Source organism: Vicugna pacos, chromosome 26 (genome assembly GCF_048564905.1).
Source record: "Vicugna pacos chromosome 26, VicPac4, whole genome shotgun sequence".
Taxonomy (NCBI): domain Eukaryota; kingdom Metazoa; phylum Chordata; class Mammalia; order Artiodactyla; family Camelidae; genus Vicugna; species Vicugna pacos.
This window is the reverse complement of record NC_133012.1, coordinates 5,888,230-5,912,923: the sequence shown is the minus strand read 5'-3', so window position 1 is coordinate 5,912,923 and position 24,694 is coordinate 5,888,230. Positions and strand designations below refer to the sequence as shown.

Sequence of the window (24,694 nt, the reverse complement as noted above, 5' to 3'; positions counted from 1 at the left end):
ATCCCCGAGAAGCCCTCCACAAGGAGCAGTATGAGGGTATCTGGCTCTGCTAAGTGTCCAGGGCCTGCCAGGAGTTTATCAGAGCCAAGAAAGAGAGCAGAGACTGCGGTTTAAATTTAGCTAAGAGCGTGCAATGTAAGGTCAAGGGCCAAGGAAAGGGAAAAAGAACAGCTGTTAAAGAGTGAGAGATACACTGCTGTGCCCAGTTACGTTGGGAGGAAGATGGTCAGGACAGGGGCTGCAGTAGATCTCCCTTACTTGTTTTCCTTGAAAGCAGTCTCATAGACTCCCCTATTGGAAAAAAACTATTAAAGATAAAACAAAGGTACAAACTGAGGTTGACTCTGAAGTTTGATAATAGCAGAAGGGTACTAGCAGTGGTCCAGGAGAAAAAGCACCAGATTTCAGCACCTGCAGAGCCTGGACGGGGCAGAGCTGAGGGCAGCTGTTGCACTGAGCAGTGTAAGACTAAGAGGAGGGAAGCAGGTGGTCTAGTTTCATCCTTCAGGTCTAATTCTTTGCTGCTGCCTGTGTGACAAAGGCCTAAAAGCAATATATTACTATGCATAATGACTGAAAGCTGGCTATAGCTTGGAAATTCCTGACCTACTGTGGAAATGAAGTTTTTCTTTTTTGAATGTAAGAATAAATCATCTCTCTTGTGATTACATTTAGAATTGTTTGAAGGAGGTTGAAAAGACAACTACAGTTAATCTAAATCTCTTGAAGGGGTCAGAAGTTCTGAAACAGTGGTGCTCAGAAAAACAAATGCTGTAATTCTGCCGACTCTCAAAGAAAATCTTCTTGTAAAGTTAGCACCTTCCAAAAGTTGGTGATGGGGTTTTCCCTTTGTGTGGGTAGTTAACAAATTCCAGCTCTTAAACAGTTTAAGATTAGAGGTGAAACACACTAGATAAATCATCAAGTAACAACTGTTCATCACAAATCCTTTACTTTGAAACCAACCCAATAATGAATAGCTCAGAAGTCAAATAGTTTATCAGCATTTGAGGCAGTTTTAAAATCACCTGAGCTCATGAAGTGTAAAGGATATTTAATACTACAAAATAACTCAACCACATAGGAATTGGATATAAACACCAAAGGACATCTTTGCTCAAGACTATAAAAAGTTAAATGTCTGGAATAATTTTAGTTAAAACTGAGAGTCAGGCGAGAGCAGTCAAGTTGGTGGAGTGAAGGACCTGGAGCTCACCTTACGTCAAAATCATAGCTAACTGAACAGTTATCGATGAAAAAGACTGAAACCTACCAAAAAAGATCTTTGACTGAACACATGAAGAAGGAATCACGATGAGCTGGGCAGGAGGGGCGCACTCACAATATAATCAAAACTGACCATCAGAGAGGATAACTGACTTCCTTTAACCCAAGGTGCTGGAGAAAACCAAGTCCCAGCTTTACCCTGTATTTAACCTTTAACCAAGTTCAGTACACAGTTCATTCCATGATACTGCTCGTTTGGAAAGTACAGCCTCTTACAATTACCATGCAGTTAACATCATACCAGAAAGGTAGCATCGTCGGGGGTGTCAGCCAAGACACATTGGCCAAGAATAACCCAGATGTTTCAGTCACTGAAACACCAACTTATTTGTGCTTCTTTTTGGTAACAGTGTAAGAGGCTCAAGATCGATCCAAACGACTAGAAAACCTAACGAAATTAATAGCATGTTTAGAGAAAAAGTCACCTGAATCTCATGAGAACATGGTTTGGAACAGCCGTTGGAGAAGGAGAAACAGCAGGAGCCACAGTGATGCCGTCTCTGGAGCACCAGGCTTCTGCTGTCATCAGTAACGGCAAAACGTCACTGAGAGCGCCCTCCTCAAGCCTGAAAATTTGTTTTTCTTATCAGAAAAAACATGCCGAGAGGAGAGGGGAGGACCTTAGTATGAGTGTGAGTAACTCTTAGGTTGGAATTGTGACAGAAGGGGAATCCCAGTGTGTGTGAATGGATCTACAGCTTATACCTTTGAGAGCAGAGATTTAATTATGTCTCTTCATTGCAGGCAACTCACGCTTGGGAAAGAACACCATCATTTTGAGATTTGTATTTTATTTACAAGTAAATGAAGAAAGTCTCCTATAACCTCTAATTTGGGGTAAGAAGAGCAATATAAAGAAGTAGCTGCTGGCTCCACAGCGTTGTGTGAAAGCAGTCCCTGTCACTGTTTCTTTAAATGATGATTTTCTTATTTAAAAAAAAAAAAGAACCCACGTAATTTCTTCATGTTGTATACGTGGAAGACTTCAAAATAAAAATGACTTTCCCAATCTCTACAGTAGTCTTTGTAGGCCGTACCATGTGTGAAGCGGCCAGGATGTCACCTTCACTCAGTGACAGCCCCTGCTCCCCAAAAGCAATGGCCTCTGAGCCAAAGGCTTAATACTCATCAAGAGTGTCTGCTCGAGGGATGGAGAGGCCTCGGTCCTTCAGAGCCTGAACTTTCAGCTTCTCAGCCTCCAGCCTGGTCTGCTGCTCCACCCTTTGTTCTTCTAGGATTTCTTCAATGGACACTTGCTGGAGGGGTGTGTCACTCTCCTTTTCTAAGTCCTACAAAACAAGCAGGTTTGGAAAACTTCACCTGATGACCAGAACATCACATCTAAAGCAAAGGGGTTGAGGGTGGTTTTTTTGGACTGGTGGCAGGGCTCAGATAGCCTGACAGACAAATAGTACAAAGAGATGGCTGGCAGTGGTCCTACAGAACACATAAGCGTGTGGGAACAGGGAGCAGTACCAGTGTGTATGACTAAGCTTCAGGTTATCCAAAGTCAAGTCCTACACTAGTCTCTTAAAAAAAAGAGAGAAAAAGAAAACAAGAAAAGAACATCAGGGCTGCTTACTAACAGCTATCTCCCCGACCCCAGCCAATCCAAGAGAGAAGTTACCGATGTCAGGATGGCTTCAGGGTAAATTTTGTATTTTTACAGCTTAATTTCTGGAGGGGGCGGTTTGCTCAGAAAGAAGGTAGGAACATTGATTCAAAGTAGCACTGTCGCTACCCCACCCCCTGCATTTAAAGGCAATAAACTGTCCCTCTGTCACATTAACTAGGAATTGTTAAATCATAACACAGGACTTCCTTCCCCTCTATGACAAGTCTTCTGGAGAAAACCTCAGCAGACCATTTGGCCAATATATTTCTCCACTATTTTAATTTAAAATATTTTTGCTTAATAGAAATTTTTTCCCCTTATTTCAAAAAAACACGTTCCTTGTATGAAATTTAGAAAACAGACAAGAAGAAAAAAATTAAAAAAAACTATCCATGATCCAGTGTGGAGGAATAATACTTTGGTGAACATCCTTCCAGTTTTTCTATGTGTATACTGACTTAAGAAAAAGCTCAATGCAAAATTGGCTGTTTTTTCCACTTAATACAGCGTATTATGCTTAATATTTTTACTTTTGAGCACCTACAAACATTTAATAACTGATTTTATAATGCAAAGCCTTGCTGTAACAGTATCTCACTATCAACAGACTCAGTTTATGCTCCTTAAAATGAACCCGCAGGTTATTCTGTGGTTTCGTTATGTGGAATGTCCATACAGACAGGGATCCCTACTTCTCATTCTCCTCTGTCACTTTTAATTATAAAATTGTGGGAAGGTATCAACACATTGTCCAGATGTTCCAGCCTGCCACTGGATACTAATCTTCATGAGCTGCCAAGGCCTCAGAACCCACAGGCGCTGACATAGCAGATGGAGGACTCCGGCCAAAGAGGTCAGAATGAAAGCCACACTTTTACATAAGCAAGCCCTGCTCTGGGTCAAAACTTAATTGCATCCAGCAAGATGTATGTTATCAAATGTAATCTTCCCTCATACCCCACGGGCGGCAGAAGGGAAGATAACGTTCTTGGCTTAGTGTACTACACCTCTTGGACTTTTCAATGTTATGCATTGAGTTAGTCATGTGGTTATGATAATGCTGTTTCACAACGATCAGTCTGTTACTTCAGACCATGTGTGTCTCATTATCCTTGAGGTAGGATCCAGGGACTGGATATTTACAGGAACTAAATGGTTTCTAGGTTTGAGATTCCCTAGAATTGGTATGGAATTTCTTCACATTGACTGCTGATTTGTGTAACTATGTACGCATTCCTGAACCATATTTTTTCAGTGGTACCACCGTAAAAATTCTGCAGCATGCAAACCATAACATACAAAAAAGGAGTACTTTTCTCCAGAGAAGGGCTCCCAGGAAACAGTGAATAAACGCAAGTTCACTTCTCTTCACACACAACCAAACAGGGCCATTTGTGCCAATGTAACTCACACAGGAAGTGTCAGCTGTGGCGTTTACACTATTTTAGTTTAAATTGGTTCCCCTGACAGTGAAGTGATGTATCTCCCCTTCACAAATCAAATTCAGAAAAAAATGAAAAAAAGGAAAAAATCACCTACAATCCTGCCATCCAGGGGTGGGTCAGCCTCTTAAGGTGCCACCAGACCACTTCCCAGTCACTTACTGCCCCCCCCACCCCAGGTGCTTTATTTCAACCTTTACATAGTACCAGGAGGTAACAATTTCCGCTGCTTAAACATGCAAAAATGATACACTGAACCAAAAATGTCAACCACAAAAATATTTTTTAAATTAGGAAGAAAATGTTATTTCATATATTTCACAGCAACACTTGGACAGGATTGACTAGTCATTCCTAGCTAACTGTTTCAACATGAGGTCTCGGAACCAACGTGACCCTGGCAGAACTACCTCCGTCCTTCCTCAAACGGCCTACCATTAAAAATAGCTATGGACCAAATCACCCCACTCCAAAGACTTCTGTAAACCTGACTTAAGATGTGGCCAGGTATTGGGAAACTTTACTGAAAACTTTAAAGATAAAATCAAGCAAACACCAAGGTTTGATTTTCCTGGAAAGCCAATAATCAGAAGCACCAGGCTTAGGTCAAAGATTTTACATAAAGTACTTCTCTTTTAAAGTAAATGTTTCATCTGAAATATGAAATCAAGTTTTATCTTCTTTTAAAAATGAGTACTCTGAGGGGGGAGGGTTTAGCTTAAGTGGTAGAGCACATGCTCAGCATGCATAAGGTCCTGGGTTCAATCCCCAGTACCTCCCATTAAAAAAACATTTAATAGACCTAATCACCCCCCAAAACAAACAAAACAAAAACTTAAAAATAAATAAATGCTTAAAAAAAAAGTACTCTGAGTACTTCTCTCTTTTTAAAATTTTTTTGGTTTTGTTTTTTTTTGAGGGGGACATAATGAGCTTTATTTTTCATGGAGGGACTGGGGATTGAACCCAGGATCTTGTGCACGCTAAGTACGCCCTCTACCACTGAGCTATACCACCCCCCCACCCCGAGTACTTCTAATATATATGTTTTGGAATAGTTCTCTAATAGTCCACACACATATTCAGAGACTTAACAGTAACACCACTTTAGAGGATGTGATTTAACTTGTCACCTGCCAGCTGGTCTTCCTGACCAGGTACCTCCTCCTCGGCTGTGAGCTAAGGCTCCAAGTGAAGGTGAGCTCCACTCTCAGGAAAGTTAACAGAAAGGATTCTTCTGCAGCCATTCTTTCCCCTCCCCACGCTTAAAAACACGAATGTCACTGTATATGCAATGTGCCTTTCCCCCAAACACCGCTAATTAACTTTCTGTCATGAACAACTGTTTAAATGACTACAAAATGTTTCAATGTCAATTAAACCATACTCCATTGAGTTATTCTCTTCTTAGGTATCAAGCTTCTATTTTCTATTAGAGATACCGGAATAATACATTAACAAACACATGTGTGTAGGACAGTATTTTTTTTTTTATGATATTGGCAAAATCAATGATATTTTGCTTTAGTCAAGACCTTTAAAATGCCACGAGGCACTTCAAGTTAACTGTTTCCTGTAGCTTTCCTTTTACAGAGTAACTTTCTTAAGCTAATTTGGTGGTTTCCTATGAGAAGCTGGGTGAATGTGGAAAATATATTTTTCCCATCTTGGAAAAGAAAAAAACCTAACTAGCATGATTAACAAGATCTGTAGCAGCTTAACAGTTTTCACTTACTATTTCTCCTAGTAGGACCACATTTTCTCCTCTGACCACAAAAATCCCTCGAGGAATATCACCGTATTTTTTGCCCACATGAATACGCTCCACAGTCTGATGTAGCACTAAGTTAGCTATAAGTGTACAGGGAAGAAACAAAGATATTTAGTTCAAATTACTCATAAAGGTCCATAACTCAATTAAGCAGTGAGTTCAAGTAGAAAAGGTTTAGCTAAACATGATTTTCAAACCTTCTAATTCTCAGAAAAGCTAAAATTTCTATCTCTTTCCGCTTCATTAAGACACACCACTTAGACTTTCAAACAACTGCAAACTGAGAGAGTATTTGACATTATGTTGCATGAATAGAAGAGGATGGTGGAAATGAGTTAAGAAAACTGAATTTCTTTATGAGGTAACTGCTAGTATCAACAATGGCTGTAAGAAAATAAAAATAATAGGGCACCTGGAACACTAAATCCCAAACAACTGCAGAAAGGAAAACTAGTTTTTTAGAAGGAAACAGTTTCTCTGTGTCGTGTGGGGGTGTGATATGATGGTTTACCAGAGCTGACTTTGTTTCAGTACTCAGGATTCATTTAATCTAATGGATTATGATACAATAATAACCTATTTCTTCCCTTTGTCAGATAACAATAATCTGGTCATCTGAAAGTAAAGTCAGTATTTACAGCTTTTCCTTCAAAGTTGTCTGATGAACTTGACTTAAGATTTAGAACCTCAACCTGTGAAGAATAATCACTTTTCTTCAGTTGATACTGTTTGTCTTACTTGAAGAAAGGCAGGTATCTGTGCTCTTCTTGTCTGTAATTTTTATAAGTTTTACAATTATGTTGTTTATCCTCATGGCCAAAGCCGCTCATCTAGCAGATGTCCAGCAAATGTTGATATGAAGTGAGAAGTTCCTCAAAACAGATGCAAATATAAGATCTCTTGAGAAAAATGCAGGAGGCAAAACCAAGACCAAGACCTTGAGTCCAATGTATCCGTAAGTGTAAAATCTTGACTTTAATGTTGGGGGTCCCTAAAAAGCTTCAGGAAAGGCCTTCCATCCAATTTTCATTGGACAGGGAGGGATTACCTTCAGTGCAAGAACTGCTTTGAAAAGTAGTCACACCCAAGCCAATGTACAAATAAGCAGCTTTTTCAGTGGATTGAGTTTATTTCTATCATCTGGCTCCCTCTAATGGGGAAAATAAAAAATAGCCCCAAACACTGTAATCGCCATGTTCGAGTGAAAACCAGTTTTTGAAATACAAGCTCATGAACAAAGCTTTTGGACCATCTAACTGTAATCTAGAAACTCAGAACAGTATTCCATTATGACAGACACGTGAAAAAAGTTGCAGATAAAAAAATTCAATATGCAATAACACAGAAATACAACGGGCAGCTCTTATTATGCAGAGTATAGGAGAAGCCCATAACTAATACATACCAAATTGATCAATGCTTCTTAAAAAGCCTATAAGTGTCCTTCCATCTCGAAGCAGGACCAAGTGCTTTTCTAGGGAGAGGAAAAGAGATCTTTAAAAAAAATGAAAACTGTTAGCTTCAGTGAGTTTACAGGATAACAACAAAAACAAAGCTACTAACAGATTCAGCTCTACCACTTCCTATTCCGATATATTTAAGGCAGAGCTCACTGGGGAATCAGAAGGATGACCAAGGCAGCCTGGGGTTCAGATGCGAAGACTGGTGGTGAAAAGAATCAGAGGAGCGTGACAGAGAGGAAAGGAACTGGGTGTGTGGTCAGGGGGCCTGACTGACTGGCTCCGGATGCTGATGCTTGCGAGGTACACCCTCTTGGTGTCGTGTCAGTGTCCATACCTGCCAGTTTAGAAATTGAGTCTACATGATCTTTGTGATCTTAATTCAAGAATTATTTTCCCCTCAACTTAGAAGGAAGTTTCTATTTCACATTTTGGAATCAGATGAATTATTTCATTTCATTTTGTTTTAATTAATTATTAATTTATTTAGAGTTATAGTCAGTTTACAGTGTTGTGTCAATTTCCTCAGGTGAATTATTTTAAAATACAAATAGTGCCTCAGACATATAAAAAGAGGATGCTGAAAACGAACTGGAGAAAAAATTCAGTAATATTTATTGAGAGCTATGTGCTGTTCTGGGACCTAGCTCTATAGCAGAACATAAGATTCAGAGTCATCAATCTCATGAACTTATATTCCTGGTGGACGAAGTCAAACAAATAAAAATGGCCTATAGTGACTAGTCTAGCAGAATAATAAACAAGATAGCAGGATAGTGGGAGAAAGAGGGGAAGCAGCTACAGAAGAGAGGGTGGGTGGCTAGGGAAAACCTCTGAGGAGGTGACTCTGAGCTGACAGTGAAGAATGACAGTAAGTTAGAACAGCTGGCAAAATTCATTCGTTCCTTCAGTGCCATACCTAAAGTACTTTCTAGATGCAGAACAGAGGAATAAGAGTGATTTTTTCCTAAAGGAATTTATAGGCTTCCTTGGGGTATAGTTAAGTACCACAGGAAAGCCAATCTTAATTATATGAAACTGAGAGAAGCTGTATCTACGGAGGAGGTATCTGAGTTCGACCCTAAAAGGTAGATAATTTCTGGCCATGGGAAGTGTGACAGGGAAAGGGAAGAGGAAGGAAATCTGTAATTTAGGTAGAAGAAAAAAGAGCTGTGTATCCAAGTGTTTGGCTAAAAGGTGAGCATATGAGGGGGAATAAAAGGAGATGAAGTCTGAAGAGTACTGGGAGCAGGCTGAGTCTGGGTGTGACTTCATAGGAAGCAAGGAAACACTGAAGATTAAACTGGCAGAAAAGAGAGCAGGTTTGAGGCTATTCCCAGAGTCAGAGGCATGAAGAAGAGACCTGAACCAGCGTAGAGATGGGAAGGGAAGGGCAAGGACTCAGACACTGAGGTTGTAAGGGATGGGCATGGACACCCAGTTATGTCTGCATATGTAGGTATATGTGAGAGAGCAGGTGCTGAAGAGAGGAGTTAAAGAAGATGTAGGAATTCTGAGTCATCATGTCAGGGAGTCACCATTTACCAAAAGTTGGGAGTGAAAGAAGCAAGCTCAGGTGGAAGGTTATCAGCTGTTGTGATTCTGAAGTGCCATCAGGCCATCTACATAGAAATGTCAACAGGCAGCTGGAAATGTAAGGCCAAACAGATCAGAATCAGAGTAATTATGGATAAGTCCAGGAGCTCTTCTAGAGATTTAAAGAAAGCATCAGGCCAACGATGGAACCTAAAAGACCATCTGTTTTAGGGAACAACAAGAGTTGCAGAGGTAAGAAAATTGGCAAGTACCAGTGTTAGAGAAATCAAGAAAATAAAAAATCCAGTGGTGACGGTATCACAGTGCTGCGGAGGGGAGGGAAGAACTCGGAGGAGTGCATGAGACTGATGTCTTTTTAAGAATGCATCTCAGTAGTGTATTGAGAACAAAAATCAGACTGCAGGGCTAACAGAGGTGGTATATTGTAGGTGGTCAAGAAGTAGAGTTAAAATGGGAGATGACTCAAAGAGTTTTGTAGGTAAAGATATGAAAAAAGGATGGGAATTAGACAGGGAAACACAACTGAGAAAAAATTTGAGATGACCAGAGAAGAACATACATGAAGGGGAGGGTGCAGGGGGAGACAGATAAGATATGAGAAGAAAAGGGTATTAATTTGGATTTTAAAAAATGATTTCAGACAATAGGAAGATAACTTGATCATAAACTCACTCTTCAATTTGCACACACTAACTATAGAAATTGTTGTAACTTGTTTGGAACTGTCTGTAAACTATTCTGCAGCAATTACAAGTTAATGAGACAGATCACATGATTAAAACAATTAAAAAAACGTTGCTTGAGGAATAATTCACAGATGACAGTTTAGAAAAAGGAAAGACAGGACAATTTATACAGGATTGAGCTCTGCCTCAAGACAGTGACAAGGAATAAGAGGTCTTCTTAATAAAAGCAAAAGAATACTGTCTAGGAAGGGGAAAAAAAAGTTTGAAGTGACTTAGCCTTTCTGGAAATGTCAATACCTTTTCTGGCAGCGGTCTCTACTACCATAACCTGAACGTCTGAAGGCTCAACGGCAAAAGAAGATTGCAAACGGACACACAACATAAAGCTTATGTTTAGTATCAATTAAGTCCAATTGCTGTTGTATTAATATTTTCATTTATTGATGAGTCCTTTCTCAAAGGAGTCTCATCCACCCCCCAGGAACCATTTGGTACTTTGAAATATCACAGGTGTGAGATGATGGACTGGGCTGGGGCTTGGGGGAGGAGGCAATTTTCACCTTTCGGCCTCAGCAGCCGAATCCCTGCAAAGCAGGAATGAATTCTACAACTTGAGCGGGGACTGGTGGAGGCTGCGAGAGACAGGATACAGGCAATAGGCTAGGAGGTGGGCAAACGGTGTGTCCCGTGGCTCCTCCATCCAGGGAAGAATGTCAACGCCGAATGCCCAGAACTCTGCCAAAAACACACCGCCCTCCCGCCCCAGACTCATTTTCTGAGCTCCCTTCCAAGAGGCACCCTCCTGGAAGGAAGGGTCTCACCGCAGACTTCACCTAGAGGAGATGAACTACTCACTGTCAATGTCCTCGATGAGGCTGGCGGTGCCGGGCATATAGTTCATTTTGAACTGAGATAAGGCTGCAGTGTATAGCGACGGTGGGCCAGTGTGTCCAATAACTCTTTCTTCCTACAGCAGTCGCCGCCTCGGCGGGACCGGGACAGGAACCCGGACCCGGACCAGCACGTCCGCCCCGGCTTTCAGTCGCCGGGGCCTGCCGGAAACGCCGCCATATTGCCCCCACCCACTTCCGGCATCACGTGCCCGTCTCCAGGAAGAGGCGGGACGTAGTGCGGTCCCGGGACTACATATCCGCATCCCTCATAAGAGGGAAAAGGAATTTAGTTTGGATAGATGGTGGTGAAATGTGCTCTCCTTTTTAAGGTACACGGTGCCACCCCTCGTTTTCCTGCTTCCTAAGCCTCAGAGTCACAGCGATCCGTCCTTAGACTCTCAAGACTCGGAAGCTGAGGGGGCGGGACCCGGCCTGAGATTGGCTGTTGTCGGCCGACCCCCCTCACTGCGGTCCATTCGGGCTAGCCGGTAGGCGCCTGCGCAATGGGCCGGCCGTTGGGGGCGGGAAGCGCCTCGGGGCAGTGGAGCCCATGTCGGCCTTGAGGCGCTCGGGCTACGGCCCCAGTGACGGTCCGTCTTATGGCCGCTACTACGGGCCTGGGGGAGATGTGCCCGTGCACCCACCTCCGCCCATATATCCCCCCCGCCCCGAACCTCCCCAGCCTCCCATTTCCTGGCGGGTGCGCGGGGGCGGCCCGACTGAGACCACCTGGCCGGGAGAAGGCGGAGGAGGCGATGGCTACTACTCCTCTGGAGGCGCCTGGTCCGAGCCGGGTCGAGCTGGAGGAAGCCACCAGGTAAGCTTTGCGCTATCTGTCCCAGGGAATCCGATAGGGGAGTCTTTGGGGGTGAGGGCCGTTGGGATTGATACACCTCCAAGAGTTCGTAATGAATCGGGCTTCCTGTGTTTTCCTTACGCGGGGTTTGGAGGGACCGAGACTAGGATCGTGGGGTGGTGGGATTTCCTTGAGTTCTCCTTGCCCCTCCTTTTCTGGTTCAACCATAATAAATGTCTTGCCATTAAAAAAGAGGAAAAGATCTTGCGCTGCCCTGCTAAGCTAAGTAGCAGACTGCGGAATCTCTCACCTGGGAACGACGTTGGGCTGGAGGGAGCCGGCTCTGCTTTTCGAGCCCTAACAATTTATCCTGCGTGGCTCGTCGGGCCGGCTCTCCACGAGAAGCCGGGTGGTTGCAGCCCCCTCCGTCACTCAGCAACCCCTCCCGCTGGGAAGGAACCTGAAGAAAGGGGAGGGATCTGGGCATTTAGCCCTTTGCCCCTAGTGCTTTGCTTGGTATTGAATCATGCGTAATCAGTGTTGTAAAGCACCTTTACGTGGATTGTTTTATTTGATCTTAACGGTGACTGAAACGTAAATGTCATCAAAGCGTCCCTATTTTACGATAAAAGAATCGTTGGCTGTGAGAGATTAACTCAGTTAATCTTTTCGGGCCTCTAACATTTTATCCCCTGTATTCCTGCTGGAGATATACTTCTGTTTCGTTAATGCCGTATTTTTCGTAGATAATTTTCGTTATAATTATATCCTCATTGATTGAAAATGTAATAGTGAAATTCCCACACATTGCTGGTGGGAATGTAAAATGGTTCAGTGCTTTGGAAAACAGTTTGGCAGTTCATCAGAAGGACGAGCATACTGTTAGGATATTACTCAGCAGGTCTGCTCCTAGAGATATTCACAGGAGACCTGAAAACCTGTTCACATAAAACTTGTATACAAGTTTATAGCAGCGTTTTTCATAATAGCCATAAAGGGAAATAACCCAAATGTCCATAAACTGATGAATAGATAAAATATACTGTCTTCATAGAATGAAATTATTTAGTCATAGAAAGGAATGAAATACTGATTCATTCAACAACATGGATGTGCCTTGAAAATATGCTACATTAATGCAGCCAGTCACAAAGACCACACATTATATGAAATGTCCAGAATAGGCAAATCTGTAGAGAGAAAGATTTGTCATTGCTGGGGCCTGGGTACATTGGGGAAGATAGACAAAGGGTATGGGGTTTCTTTTTGGGATGAAGAGAATTTCCTGGAATTAGATAGTGATGATAATTACACAACTCTAAATAGACTAAAAATCATTGAAATGTGCACTTTATTAGTTTTTATTTTTTAAAGCATTTTTTGGGTTTTTTGGAGGGGGTAATTAGATTTATTTATTTGTTGTTATTTTTTAACGGAGGTACTGGGGATTGAACCCAGGACCTCGTGCATGCTAAGCTCATGCTCTACTGCCGAGCTCTACCCTCCAAATTGTGCACTTCAAAAGAGTAGGTTTTATGGTATATCTTTTAAAAATTCTATGAGAAAAAAAAATATAGTATGAGAGGTTAATTGCTAAGAAGGGCCCATGATTTCTCTGTCTAAATCTGGAATAAGTAGCCTGTGGGACTTCAACCCCGTGACACTTCCCAGAGTGATGAAATGCTTGGCCTATAAGTAGGCAAACTACATCAAAGCTCAATTGAAGGGAAAGATGACGCCACTTTAGCTTACTGTGTTATCAAAACAGAAGTGTGTTTTCGGGTTAAGGTTAGCGAAGTGAAGATCTTATTATTGTGTAGGGAGTTGTCAGGTGTAGTGGAGAACAGGTGTGCACGCACGGTGGGTCATGGTGCCGGAGCTGTTGAGGATAAAGCTGAAATGTGCAATGGGCACTGTAAACCATTTCAAGGGTTTATCTTCCAGGTTGACGTTTCTGAAACTTGGAAAGTATGGGATGATAATTTCTTTTTATTGTTTTGGGTGGAGATAATTAGGTTTATTTATTTATTTTGGTAGAGGTAGTGGGGATTGAACCCAGGACCTTGTGCATGCTAGGCATGTGCTCCATCGCTGAGCTGTACCCTCCCCCCGGGATGATAATTTCTTAAGAAGGAAACTAATACAAAAAATATACATACGTGTTGTCATCCATGTTGCAAGTTTTTTTCCTAAATCATTGTTAACTGTATTCTGGTTTTTGACGTATAACTTTTACATTTTTAAATAATCAAACATGTCAAACTTAAAAAAAAAAAAGTTAGGCATCCGTTAAACCTTACTCTTTAAGTTTGTGGTCCATGGACCAGAAGAAGCTTCAGTGGAGGTTGCAAGAAATGCAGAATCGCTCCTGCTTCAGACTTACTGCTGCTGCAGTTTAATAAGATCCTCGTGTGATTCATGAGCACTTTCGTGTTTGAGAAGCATTGCACTGTAGAACTGAACATATTGAGATAATGGTGCCCTGACCCACTACAAAGACTTGACTTTGTGTTAACAGATTTAAATGTGGCAGGGGGAAAAATGGAAAACCTCCCCCTATTTTCTTTCTTTCCTAACCCTGTTAGTTGTCCTTGCAGCCCTGAAGTTTGATTCCTGAACTAGCAGCATATGCATCACCTAGGAGCTTGTTGGAAATGCTGCATTTTGGGCCCCGCCCCAGACCTGCCGAATCAGAATGTGCCTTTTAAGGAGATCCCTAGGTGATTTACATGTTCCCCGAGAAACAAGTCATCCAAGAGAGTACTGAGATGGAAGCTAAAAGCCGCAGTCTCATAACCTAATCTTGGAAGTGACGTACCGTCACTTCTGCCATATACTGTTGGTCAGAGAGACCAACCCTGGTACAGTGCTGGAGGCAGCTTCACGAGGGTGTGAATACAGTAGGTAGGGGTCAGTGGGAGCCATCGTGGAGGATGGTTACAACGGGAGGATTTGGGAAGACAGCTCAGTTAGGCTTCTGGATTTGTTCAGAAGGGAAGTAAAAAGGGCATGCGTTTGAAGAATGCCTGAATGAAGACAGGTTTTTTTTTTCCCAACACTTTATTATAAAAACTGTCAAGCATACAGAAAAGTTGAAATCATACGAAAAGTGAATACCCATATATTCACCACCTAGATTCTGTGATTAGTGTTTATTATATTTGGTGTATCACATCTCTCTATCTTATTTTTTGGTTGCGTTTCAAAACAAGATACATAGATTTGAAAGACATTTTCAAGGGTAATTGGAAGTGAGAGCTGCAGCAGAAACAGAAGGTAATTCTGAATTGTTAGTATTTCATAGGAATGACAAGGAAGAGGAACAGGTTTTTATGGGAAGATACGGTTTAATTTTGTGCCAAAAGAACTAGCGATTGGTTAATAGAGGAGCTTTAAAAATACAAAATATAAAAACTTGGTAAGGGTTTATGTACTGCCTTTATTTCATTTCTTCTGGGAGCCAGCTCATCACGGTGGTTACCGTGCGCCAAGCTCTGGATGCAATGTATGTGATTGATTAGAGAGAAGTCTGTGATTTTCTGGGTGTTTTTTTTTTTTTTTTTGATGTCCAGTTTTAGAGTCTGTGGCATCCAGGAGTTGCTGTCTGTGGGACCAAAACAGTAGATGTGGGGCTCAGGAGGGAGATAGGGGTTGGGGACAGTGATTTGAGAGTCACCAAATAGAAGCATAGTGAATTACCAAACTGGGTCATGCTGCCTGGGGAGAGCTTTGAGGTCTAGGATGGATGACAGAGAGAACCCAGCAGGAGACCATGAGCAAGAATAACAGAAGGATGTTAGGAAGTCAGGAAGTCATGCAATCAAGACGAAGTGAGGACACGGTTATTTTGTAGGTAAGTGGTAGGAGAACTGAAGAGAAGCAGCTGGATTGGCAATTAAGGAGGTATTGTTGATTTTAGTGGTGGGAGTTTAAAATAATATTAAAGTAATGAATGGGAGGTTTGGGTGAGAAGACAACTAGTGGAAACTGTTAGTAAATGAGAAAGTGGTCACTGGAAACCAGGATCTGAGGGAAGAATTTTTAGGATTAGGTGGCTTGAGGATGTTTGTCAGCAGCGGAGGGTAACCTAGTGGATTGAGAGAAAAGATGCGAACAAAAGGATGGAATGTGATTTGGGGAGAGGCGGATTAGGAAGTGAGGAAAAACTGAGAAACCTCTTCAGAGCTAGAGGGGGGAAAAGGAGGCTTGGAGTTAGTTGGACGAGAGGAACGTTGAAGGAGTTCATAGCTCTTGGTGTCCTTTCTTGAGGTAGGGAGGTCATCTGAGAGTGAAGTGGTTGGGATATGCTGGGAACTTGCTATGGTAAATGAAACAGGTGCTGGGAAAAGGGAGGCAGTGTGGGGGAGCATGGAAGAGACCCCGATGAGACTGAAAATGAGAAATGTGTGATGGTGGAGCATAAGGTGCTTTTTGGTGGTTTTGGAATATATAGCTATAAAAATAATTTATAATGCATTCCCTCCCCAACCCTTTTTGTCTAATTCTCGTGCAAAATAAAACAAATTTGTAAATAGATCCTAGGTAGTACCAGCACTACTCAGATTCCTCAACTGTTAGATTTATTTGGGCTGGAGGTATTTTGGGAGGCATGGCAGCAAGTTACTTTGTAAAGTTAACCATATATCCACTTCTTCCGGAACTAGTTAGTTCTGAGATAAATATGAAAGGAGTTGACTCCAGCCTTCATCTGAAATTTAGGTATTTCTTCTCAAAATAGAAGACAGTAAATAATTTTGCATAATTTTAATGGAATCTCCTTTGCCACAAGCACTTTAATTCACATTACTAACACTTGTAAAGACCTTTTATCATCTTTGTCTAGTTTACATCATCTTTTATCATCTTTGTCTAGTTTCAGACAGCAAATAAAAGTTTTGGAAAGACTTAGGCACATGATAAAATTGGCAACTTGGTCTGTAGAACGGCTGTCAGCTTCAGCCGGTTTCCTGTGAAACCAAATGCTGTTTCACAGAATTCGTGTCATGTCAGGAGGTCCTTGAGCTGCAGGCTTTCATTGTTACTGGGAGTATTTTTAGATTTGTTCCATTTTGTACAAAAGGAGGAAAAAGAAGCAAAGACAACTTTTTTTTTATTAAGGCTTTTTTTATGTAAGGCTTAATTTTTACATCTTCATTAAGGACGTTTTTCATATAAAAATTATGGTGTATTTACATACTTGTAAATTTTACCATTTTTAAAGCATAGATAGATCTGTGAATTCTGATAAATGCATACAGTCATGTAACCACTACCACAATCAAGGTATAGATATTTCTCCATCTTAAAAAAAAAGACTCCTAAAATAATATGGAAGATTTAATTTTCATTCATCTCTAAATTCCATTAAAGTTACAAAAAAGGGACTGTGTTTCTCATTGTTTTAAAAAGTATCTTTGTGAGCTCATTTGCATAACATGTATGTATTTATGCACATATATTCAATATTTTGCATGTGTTTCAATCAGTTGCAGTAATTCTTTTTATTGCTTAAATGATCCCCTCTTATACCAATGGGAGCCCTCTCTTCTTGGTTTCTAAGTCCTTTTGACATAACTTAACATGTCAGTAACGTCAATTGATTTTTGACAACTTTCTTGATTTCTGGTACAAGATGTAGCAGGCCTATTCTGTATTCTGTTCTAGGCATTATTATCAGGCATTCCTTTAAAAAACCTTGATTTTTTTTAATTGGAGAATTATATTTAGAAGCTGTGTATGTCAGAATCCAGGCTGGAAAACAGAACCTACACTAGTTCTTTTGAAAGAGAGAATTTGCTTTAGGAAATTAGTTAAATGGGTATTGGAAATCTGTAAAGGTAAAAAGAGAAAATGGAATAACACAGGAAGCAGTCTCAACTCCTAGGGCTGGGCAATAAAGAGAGGAGGTTGGGGTTATTAGACCCTGGAAAGGTGGAAGAATGGCTGGGTGGAGCTGGAACCGGGGAGGAGGCATTGCCGAGCTGGTGCTGGGAGTTCTGGGAAAACCAGAAGAGTCTGGAGACTGCTGCTGACTGGGCTTTGCTGGCCTGACACTGGCAGAAACCTGAAGCAAGCAAACAGGAAGGAGCGGGTCCATTCTCCCCTCCTCCAACCTAGCGCCCCCTATTGGGAGAACCAAACAGTAAACAAGTGGCAAAGGAAAAATGTTTGCAGACTCCCTCCCCATCCTGCATAACAGAGTGCGGTGTTTGGAGCTAAGGGCCAGTAGCTTAATAACTGGTACAGAAGTCAGATTTGGGTGCTGGGTGTACTGACTGCTACTGTGTTGTCGTTGCTTCTGGCACTTTTCAGTGGACAGAGTTGCATGCATTTTAAAATAGAAAAATAAATGAGTTCATATATCTATTAATTCAAATTTAACATTTTTTCTTCTTTGATTGTATTTATTACTTTTGTGTGGAAAATCTTGGTTCTTAACAATATTAAGATAATTACAAACACTTGTGCAATCCTACAATATTATATAAAATAACTTCAAAATAATGCCAGTTTCCAGTTCTGGCGTGACAGCATGAAGAGCTATGTGGACCCGGTCCTCGGTAAAACTGATGAAAAATATTTTTAAAAAACAACCAGATTAAAGTCTCTGGAAATGATCTTAGGGAATTTAGTAAACGAAGAAACATTTATTATAGAAAATGTACTCAAATTCAGTAAGAACAGTGAGATTCTGTGCTGTTTGAACCAAGACCTCCTCCCCTCTCTACCCGCCAACCCCTGCACCTCCCCCCAGCTCAGTGAGACAGACACTCCATTCCAGACTGGAGCAGCGAAGAAAACAGGGCTCCTTCTCCCCCCAGGTCCCAGTCATCCTGGGAGGGGCAGCACATCCACATTGCTCATCTTGCCTCTCGCAACTGTTGCAGAGGGCAAGTTTCGGGCAAGTTTCGGACAGGTGTGGCCAGTAGAGGTGGTTCCTACCTGTGGGATGGAGGCTTTACCCTGGGCAGAGTACTGCTGAGAACACTGGGTGTGATCACCCTTACTCTGACTTGTAAGGTAAGTAAGCTGGGAAGGCCTGAGTCTACTGCCCTTTCCCCCCAGGTGCTCAGCTCTTAAAGCAAGGGTGTCTCTCAGAGAAGCACACCATTGTCCCCATCCCAGCTGCAGAATGTGGCTCAGACATTGTATCTGGAGGTAGAAGCAGGCTGTAAAACTGGTAGCTCAGAATCTTTTCCCAAAGGAGCTTACTTTATTTAAAGCATTAGAATGTGGAAAAGCTGCAGCCTAAGGATGTTCTGTGGAGGTTGTTGTGAAAGACAATTGGAAGGAGATCAGTGGATTCACTGGAGATACAGACTAAACTGTAGGCCAGCGGGTTTGCTAGAGAGAACCAGGGAAAGAGATTGCCTGGGGGGAGCCTTTTGGGGTCAGAACAAATCTCAAACACTGACTTCAGGAAGTGTCCCTTCCAAGAAGCCCAAAATTGATCGGATCCATTTGTGGAGCAGTTAACGTCCCAGGATCTTGTTGGAAACAACAGAGAAACTAGCTGGAAATTTGTGGAGTTTTAACAGCTAAGTGTGGTCAAGGTATACGTGTGTATGTGTACACATACATATATACACATTCATTGAAATAATTAAAATGCTGCATTAGAAAATACTCACTTAATGTAAAAGAAAGCAATAAAGGAAGAATTGAGAAACAAAAACAAATATGAGATATAGAAAACAAAAGTGAAATGGCAGATGTAAATTCAGCTATATCAATAATAACATTAAATGTGAATGGATAAAACAATCAAAGACAGAGATTGTCAAGCTGGATTTAAAAAAAGAAGATCCAATTATATGCTATTGTGATGTAATAGAAAAAAAAATGTAGGTTTCTGCCTCATGTTCTTGACACAGAGCTCCTGAAACCCTTGTAAAAAAAAAACCCTTGGGAGGGTGACACACCCCAGCTCCACAGGGACAGAAACACCCCCAGACCTTGTCCTATGTATCCCTTCAGCTGGCTGTTCATTTGTATCCTTTTTTCATATCCTTTAATAATCTGGTAAACGTAAGTTATATGTTTCCCTGAGTTCTGTGAGCTGTACCAGGAAATAATCAAGTCCAAGGGGAAGGAGGTCATGAGAACCTCCAGTTTGTAGCCAGGTCAGCCATAAGTTGTGGGTAACCTGGAGACGTACCCAATTTACAAATGGGCAAAACATAAAAAAAAGAGCCATTTTTTATGAGCCAATGAGCCCATGAAAAATTCAAAATCAGGTCGTCAGGGGACTGCAAATAAAAATCACAATGAGATACCACTTCACACCCACTAAGATGACTATAAAAATAAATAAAACCACAGAAAAAACAGGTGTTGGTGAGGAGATGGAGAAATTAGAACCCTTATACTTTGCTGATGGGAATGTAAAATGATACAGCTTCTTTGGAAAACAAATACCAGTTCTTCAAATTGTTAAACAGAGTTACTGTGTGACCCAGCAGTTCTACTTCTTGGTATATAGTGAAGAGAACCGAAAACATATGTCCACATAAAATATTATTCATGGGTGTTTACAGAAGCATTATTCATAATAGCCGAAAGGTGGCGACAGTCCAAATGCCCAGAATGGATAAGCAAATGCAGTGTTTGTATACAGTAGGATATTATGTGGTCTTTCAAAAACGAATGAAGTCCTGATACGTGCAACAACAAACAGGCTAAGTGAAAGAAGCCAGTCACATGGTATCACATATTACATGATTCCATTTATATGAAATGCCCAGAATAGGCAAGTATGTAGAGACAAAGTAGATTGGCGGTGGTGTAAGGGCTGTAGGGATGGGAGATAAGAAGGTCTAGTTGAAGGAAATAGTGTTTCTTTCTGAGGTTTTGAAATGTTCTAAAATTGATTGTGGTAATGATCACATATCTCTCTAGAGTATATCTGTGGATATACTAAAAACCATTGAATTGCACAGTTTAAATGAGCGAATTGTATGGTAGTGAATTACATCTCAATAAAGCTGTTACTACAAATATTAACACCAGTTCTATGACTAACAGTTAACTAATGGATGCAGTTTAGGTTTCTTTGCAGTTCATCTGGTCCTTAGAATATATTCCACTAATGATGTACAGTCAAAGTAATATGATTTAGAAGTCATTTGAAGTCATTCTTTTTTATGTATGCACCAATTTGATATTTCGTTATCTTATCACCTGACTCTTCCTGTAGTGAAAAACAACACCAAGAGTTGTGGCTACAACAATGAATATTTACTTCTTGCTCATGTACTGTGAGTTCACTGCAGTGGCTCTTTTCCAGGCTCCGGACTGGGTTTGAGTTTGTCCATGGGTCTTCTTGTTCTGGGACTCTGGCTGAAATGACAGCTCCTATATGGGATTTGCTGATCTTGTGGTTGGAGGGCAGGGATGCAAAAGGGTTGCTAAGATTTGCAGTGACTCCTGAATCCTTTGTTTCAGCTGGCCCTTATCGGTTCTTATTCATATTTGTCACTTACCTGTATTTCTTTTGCATACAAGGTTAAATTACATTTTTAAAATATGTGAATGTAAACCTGTTTTTCCAATTCAAATCCATCGTACATGATTCTTCCTCATCTTTCTTTAGTCAGTATGTTGTCCTTTCCCATGTGAAAAATACTGGTTCCTAATAACATTGCTTTATTTATTTATTTGTTCTATTCTACAGCACACACAAAGTAGTTTAAAACTTAAAATACCAGTATCATTACTAATAGCATTCTCTGTAAAGTTTAATATTTCTTTGCATTTCTTTTGTCTTTAGACCACTAAGGTTATTCATTCGGAAAACTGTTCAAGAGTTACTTGAATTAATTATGTGTGTGGTTATCCATTTATTAGTTTTTTTAAAAGATAAAATACAGTTTGAATTCAAACTAAAGTTTCCACATCAACTTAAGGGTTTGAAATTTCATTGTTCTTTTTCTTTAACTTTTTTTTATTGAGTTATAGTCATTTTACAATGTTGTGTCAAATTCCAGTGTAGAGCACAATTTTTCAGTTATACATGAACATATATATATTCATTGTCACATTTTTTTTTCGCTGTGAGCTACCACAAGATCTTGTATATATTTCCCTGTGCTATACAGTATAATCTTGTTTATCTAATTCTACATTTTGAAATCCCGATCTGTCCCTTCCGACCTCCCACCCCCTTGGCAACCACAAGTTTGTATTCTATGTCCATGAGTCTGTTTCTGTTTTGTATTTCTGTTTTGTTTTTTTTAGATTCCACATATGAGCGATCTCATATGGTATTTTTCTTTCTCTTTCTGGCTTACTTCACTTAGAATGACATTCTCCAGGAATATCCATGTTGCTGCAAATGGCATTATGTTGTTGGTTTTTATGGCTCAACAGTATTCCATTGTATAAATATACCACTTCTTCTTTATCCACTCATCTGTTGATGGACATTGAGGCTGTCTCCATGTCTTGGCTATTGTAAATAGTGCTGCTATGAACATTGGGGTGCAGGTGTCATTTTGAAGTAGGGTTCCTTGTGGATATATGCCCAGGAGTGGGATTCCTGGGTCATATGGTAAGCCTATTCCTAGTCTTTTGAGGAATCTCCATACTATTTTCCACAGTGGCTGCACCAAACTGCATTCCCACCAGCAGTGTAGGAGGATTCCATTTTCTCCACAGCCTCTCCAGCATTTGTCATTTGTTGACTTTTGAATCATGGCCATTCTGACTGGTGTGAGGTGATACCTCATTGTAGTTTTGATTTGCATTTCTCTGATAATTAGTAATACTGAGCATTTTTTCATGTGCCTATTGATCATTTGTATGTCTTCCTTGGAGAATTGCTTGTTTAAGTCTTCTGCCTATTTTTGGATTGGGTTGTTTGTTTTTTTCTTATTAAGTCGTATGAGCTGCTTATATATTCTGGAGATCAAGCCTTTGTTGGTTTCATTTGCAAAATTTTTCTCCCATTCCGTAGGTTGTCTTTTTGTTTTACTTATGGTTTCCTTTGCTGTGCAGAAGCTTGTAAGTTTAATTAAGTCCCATTTGTTTATTCTTGCTTTTATTTCTGTTGCTTGGGTAGACTGCCCTAGGAGAGCATTTTTGAGATGTATGTCAGATAATGTTTTGCCTATATTTTCTTCTAGGAGGTTTATTGTATCTTGTTTTATGTTTAAGTTTTTGATCCATTTTGAGTTTATTTTTGTGTATGGTGTAAGGGACTGTTCTAGCTTCATTGCTTTACATGCTGGTGTCCAGTTTTCCCAACACCATTTGCTGAAGAGACTGTCTTTATTCCATTGCATATTCTTGCCTCCTTTGTCAAAGATAAGTTGACCAAAAGTTTGTGGGTTCATTTCTGGGCTCTCTGTTCTGTTCCATTGGTCTGTATGTCTGTTTTTGTACCAATACCATGCTGTCTTGATGACTGTAGCTCTATAGTATTGTCTGAAGTCTGGGAGAGTTATTCCTCCAGTCTCTTTTTCTTCAATGATGTTTTGGCAATTCTAGGTCTTTTGTGGTTCCATATAAGTTTTATTATGATTTGTTCTAGTTCTGTGAAATATGTCTTGGGTAATTGGATAGGGATTGCATTAAATCTGTAGATTGCCTTGGGCAGTGTGACCATTTTAACAATATTGATTCTTCCAATCCAGGAGCATGAGATATCTTTCCATTTTTTAAAGTCTTCTTTAATTTCCTTCATCAATGGTTTATAGTTTTCTGTGTATAATTCTTTCACCTCCTTGGTTAGATTTATTCCTAGGTATTTTATTACTTTGGGTGCTGTTTTAAAGGGGATTGTTTCTTTACTTTCTTTTTCTGTTGATTCCTCGTTAGTGTAAAGAAATGTAACTGATGTTTCAATGTTAATCTTGTAATCTGCTACTTTGCTGAATTCTTCTATCAGCTCTAGTAGTTTTTGTGTGGACCTTTTAGGGTCTTCTATATATAGTAACATGTTGTCGGCATATAGTGACACTTTTACCTCTTCTTTTCCAATTTGGATCCCTTTTATTTCTCTCTTGCCTGATTGCTGTGGCTAGGACTTCCAAGACTGTGCTGAATAGGAGTGGTGATAGTGCGCAGCCTTGTCTTGTCCCAGATTTTAGTGGGAAGCTTTTGAGTTTTTCACCGTTGAGTACTATGTTGGCTGTAGGTTTGTCATATGTAGCTTTTATTATGTTGAGATATGTTTCCTCTATACCCACTTTGATGAGAGTTTTTATCATAAATGGGTGTTGAATTTTATCAAATGCTTTTTCTGCATCTACTGAGATGATCATGTGTTTTTTGTCCTTTCTCTTGTTGATGTGATGTATTACATTGATTGCTTTGCTTATGTTGAACCACCCTTGTGTCCCTGAGATGAACCCAACTTGATCATGGTGTATAATCTTTTTTATGTGCTGTGGATTCTATTTGCTAAAATTTTGGTGAAGATTTTTGCATCTATGTTCTTCAATGATATTGGCCTATAATTCTCTTTTTTGGTAGTGTCTGTGCCTGGTTTTGGTATCAGGGTGATGGTGGCTTCATAGAATGAGTTTGGGAGTATTCCCTTCTTTTCAGTCTTTCAATCTTTGGTATGAGTTCTTCTTTGTATGTTTAGTGTAATTCCTGGTGAAGCCGTCTGGTCCTGGACTTTTATTTGTAAGGAGGTTTTTTATTACTAATTCGATTTCATTTCTAGTGATCGGTTTGTTCAAGTGGTCAGTTTCTTCTTGGTTAAGTCTTGGTGGACTGTATGTTTCCAGAAACTTGTCCATCTCCTCTAGGTTATCTATTTTGGTTCCATACAGTTCTTCATAATATTCTTGTATGATATTCTGTATTTCTATGTTATTTGTTGTAATTTCTCCATTTTCCTTTCTTACTTTGCTTATTTATGCTCTCTCTTTTTTCTTCTTTGTGAGTTTGGCCAGAGGTTTGTTGATTTTATTTACTTTTTCAAAAAACCAGCTGTTGGTTTGATTGTTTTCTGTGTTTTTTACTCTCTATTTATTTCTGCCCTGATCTTTATTCTTTCTTTCCTTCTGTTGCCATTTGGGTTTTTTTGCTCTTCTTTTTCTAATTCTTTTAGCTGGTGGGTTAGATTGTTTATTTGAGATTGTTCTTCTTTTTTCAGGAAGGCCTGTTTCGCTATAAACTTCCCTCTTGGCGCTGCCTTTGCTGCGTCCCATAAATTTTGTGTGGTTGTGTTTTCATTT

At 40.4% G+C, this 24,694-nt stretch overlaps 2 protein-coding genes across 2 annotated transcripts in view; one reads left to right on the top strand and one right to left on the bottom strand.

The window, feature by feature from the left end:
- Positions 1–2,058: 2,058 nt before the first annotated feature.
- On the bottom strand, positions 2,059–11,028 carry LSM1 (LSM1 homolog, mRNA degradation associated). Its single transcript, XM_006201128.4, has 4 exons — positions 10,674–11,028; positions 7,521–7,589; positions 6,080–6,195; positions 2,059–2,576 (listed from the first exon to the last, which is right to left on the bottom strand). The coding sequence occupies exons 1-4, from the start codon at positions 10,717–10,719 to the stop codon at positions 2,406–2,408; spliced, it is 402 nt and encodes a 133-aa protein (XP_006201190.1). The 5' UTR covers positions 10,720–11,028; the 3' UTR covers positions 2,059–2,405.
- An 86-nt stretch (positions 11,029–11,114) lies between these two features.
- Positions 11,115–24,694, top strand: part of BAG4 (BAG cochaperone 4) — a 33,710-nt gene continuing 20,130 nt past the window's right edge. The window contains exon 1 of the mRNA XM_006201126.4: positions 11,115–11,528. Within this exon, the coding sequence (XP_006201188.1) occupies positions 11,262–11,528 (267 nt within the window). The 5' untranslated portion in view covers positions 11,115–11,261. The remainder of the gene's footprint in view (positions 11,529–24,694) is intronic.